General features: G+C 41.7%; 1 protein-coding gene across 13 annotated transcripts in view; it reads right to left on the reverse strand.

Annotated features, from left to right (window-relative positions):
- Positions 1-2,137, reverse strand: part of ABCD4 (ATP binding cassette subfamily D member 4) — a 29,641-nt gene extending 27,504 nt beyond the window's left edge. For 6 of the 13 annotated variants that reach the window (XR_003682065.2, XR_003682062.2, XR_003682064.2 and 3 more), the window contains exon 1: positions 1,960-2,136. Coding sequence is in view for 4 of the 13 variants with exons in the window: in XM_028496176.2 (XP_028351977.1) it covers positions 1,960-1,997 (38 nt within the window). In the remaining 9 variants the exon portion in view is untranslated. Of the gene's footprint in view, positions 1-1,959 lie in introns of all 13 variants that reach the window. The other 7 variants (XM_028496182.2, XM_028496179.2, XM_028496180.2 and 4 more) reach the window with 4 other exon arrangements.
- Between the last annotated feature and the right edge of the window lie 1,011 nt (positions 2,138-3,148).

Below are 3,148 nucleotides of genomic sequence, written 5' to 3' on the forward strand. Positions count from 1 at the left end.
CGGAGCAACTGGGCCCATGAGCCACAACTACTGAGCCTGCGCGTCTGGAGCCTGTGCTCCGCAACAAGAGAGGCCGTGATAGTGAGAGGCCTGCGCACCACGATGAAGAGTGGCCCCTGCTCACAGCAACTAGAGAAAGCCCTCGCACAGAAACGGAGACCCAACACAGTCAAAAATAAAATAAATAAATAAAAATAAATATTAAAAAATAAATAAATAAAAATAGACAAAATGTTAGCAATAAAAGGAGTGTAGCAATGTTGCTAGATACAGGGTTAACACGCGAGTATCAATAACCAACAATAACCAACTAGCAAATATAAAGAAAATAAGATGTCATTTACAGAAGTAAGAAAAGTACAGAAAAACCATAAAATATCCAGTAATAACTTTAAAAAAGAATGTATAAGACATTTTGGAGGAAAAACAGAAAGCTCTATTATAGGATGTGAAAGAACTTAAATAGAAAGACTTCATTTCTAATAGAAGTCTATAACTGCAATCAATACCAGTCAAAACCAGTTCTTTAAGGAACTGTATATGGAAATATAAAGGTCCATGAATAGGTTAGGACAACTGTGAGGAACAGGAGAGGAGGAAGAAACCCACCTAAACCATCAGGTTATTAAGACATATCATATTACAGGGTTGGAGTAACAACAAAGTGTGGTATGAATACAGGAATTAAAAGACCATGGAACAGAAAGACCGAAAAGAAAAAATTCACCTATGTTTACGTGGGCACATAATAGAGATTATATCACAAGAAAGGGCATATTAAACACACATTATATGCCAAACCCATACATGTGCCCAGTACTGTTCTACACATTTTATGTGTATTAATTCATTTAATAATCACAACCCTAAAGAAAGATGAGGAACTGAGGGTAGAAAGGTTAAGTAACTTGCCTTGTCACCCACTTGATAAGTGGCAGCCTTAGGGTTTGAACACAGGCAGCCTGGCTCTGTGCTCTTAACTACGCTATACAGCTTCTCTAAGTTTTAATTATTAATTAATTTGTCATTAATTGAAGAAGGTAGAGGAAAATTTAGGTCATTACCTCAAACCATGTATAAAAATAAACTTTAAAAACTCCAAATGGATTAAAAATCTAAATGTGAAAAGTAACATTACTTAATTAATAGAATGTAGAAATATCTTAATGAAAATATAAGGAAGGTATTTCTCAGATAAGATCCCCAAACCACAAACTATACAGCAGGAAAACTAACAGATTTAACTTAGAATTAAGTATTTTTGTTCAACATAGTGCCACAGATTAAAAGACTTGGAGAAGTTACTTGCAGAGTGGAAGGAAAATAAGGTAATAAAATCTAGTCCATATAAGGAATGACTGCATCAGGAAGACAGGAAATCCATAGAAAGTGGGAAAAGGATATAAATAAGGGGAAACCCAAATGCTTAATAGAGGAAAATTAACACAATGGGACATCACCTTACACTAATCAGGTCGATAAACATTAGAAAACCAAGCAATACCAAACATTGGGCGGGGGGTGGGGGGGGTGTCGGTCGTTAAGGAGAAACAGGAACCTTTAAGCAGTGCTGTTGAGAAGTTGGGTGTGACCATTCCAGAACAAATTTAGCAGAATTAAGTGACCTAGCATCCTACCCTGGGATGGATACTCCAAAGATCACCCATATCCACAAAGGAGGCAAGTAGTGCTTAAAAACTGGAAGCAATCTAAGTGTCCGTCACTAGGGTAATGTATACGTAAACTGGGGTCTAACGCACTTAGGTAGCACCATGCAGCACTCAGAAGTGAAAACTAGATTATTATACCATGGATGATCTCAAAAACACCATGTTGAGTAAAAAGTTAAAAAAAAAAAAAAATCACAGTATGTTACGAGGGCGGAAGGTGCTCCTTCCCCACACAGCCCCGAGTAGGACGCCCCGCAGCCCGGTCCTCCTCCCCAGCCGCCGTACTCACCTGGCGTCAGCCCGGGGTGCGGGCCCCCGGACCGCCATGACCCGGGATCCGACCGACGCTGGAGCCCGGTAGCCCCTGTGTCCGCTCAGGGTAGAGTCCGAAGAACTCTCTGCCGCCGAAGAGGGGAGGGGCCCGGGAGGGGCCCCGGCACTCGGCTACCACAGAGACGGGCGGATAGAGAGGAAGGCGCAGGGAGACGCAGCCGCTCCCGGAAGCGACCGACTGCTCGAAAAGAACCACAGTGCTGAGTCTGTTGACCCGGCCTAGAGCGCCCCCTCCTGGATATGGGAAGTTTCCCCTTTGGGAAGAAGTAGCCGAGAATGTGACTGAAGTATTTAAACTCTGAATATAGATGTTTCATACATTCTCCCAAAGAAGCCAGAGTGATCTTTTAACAACATGTCAGGCTTCCAATTTCAGTTAGAATAAAATCCAAACGTTTCCATGGCACAAGTGATCCGGCCCTCTCCCCTTGGTCTTCATTGAACAGGCCACTCTATTTTGGCCTCAGGGTCTTTGCCTGGATCAGTCTTCTCCCTAGCCTAGAGCTTTCAGTGGCTGGCACATTCTCATCATTAGTTCAAATGTCAGCTGCTCACCCTACCTAGACTATGCTGTCCTTGCCCCATCATTCACTGTTGCATTATACTTTTATTTTCTTCATAATATTTATCACTGTCTGAAATCATCTTGTTTTGTTGCTTGTTGTTTGTCTTCCTTTATAAGAATAAATTTCATTGAGCAGGGACTCTGTCTTGCTCATTGTTGTAGTCCCAACATCAAACACTGCTAGTACATAGTAAGTACTTAATAAATATGTTAAATGTTGAATGAATGAAATGCTTATCAAGTGGCTGATCACACGCAGCATGATCTCACAGGGCCCTAAATTTGAAACTGGATGTACCTTCCCACCTTCTTTCAATCCTTATTAAGTGTAACTATATTCCAAACACTCAACAAGATACATGTATCACCTGTCTTCTTGGAGTTGCCAGTCTAGCTGGGAAGGCCAACCAGTTGACAGTTTTGGTTGTCTTTATGAAGCGCTATGACAAAGTGCTATACAGCAGGGTTTCTCAACCTTGGCACTATTGACTTTTTGGGCCTGATAATTCTTTCTTTGGCGAGTGGAGAGACTGTCCTGTGTATGGTAGGATGTTGAGTCGTATCCCTGGCATCTACCCAC

Source organism: Physeter macrocephalus, chromosome 11 (assembly GCF_002837175.3).
Source record: "Physeter macrocephalus isolate SW-GA chromosome 11, ASM283717v5, whole genome shotgun sequence".
Taxonomy (NCBI): Eukaryota; Metazoa; Chordata; class Mammalia; order Artiodactyla; family Physeteridae; genus Physeter; species Physeter macrocephalus.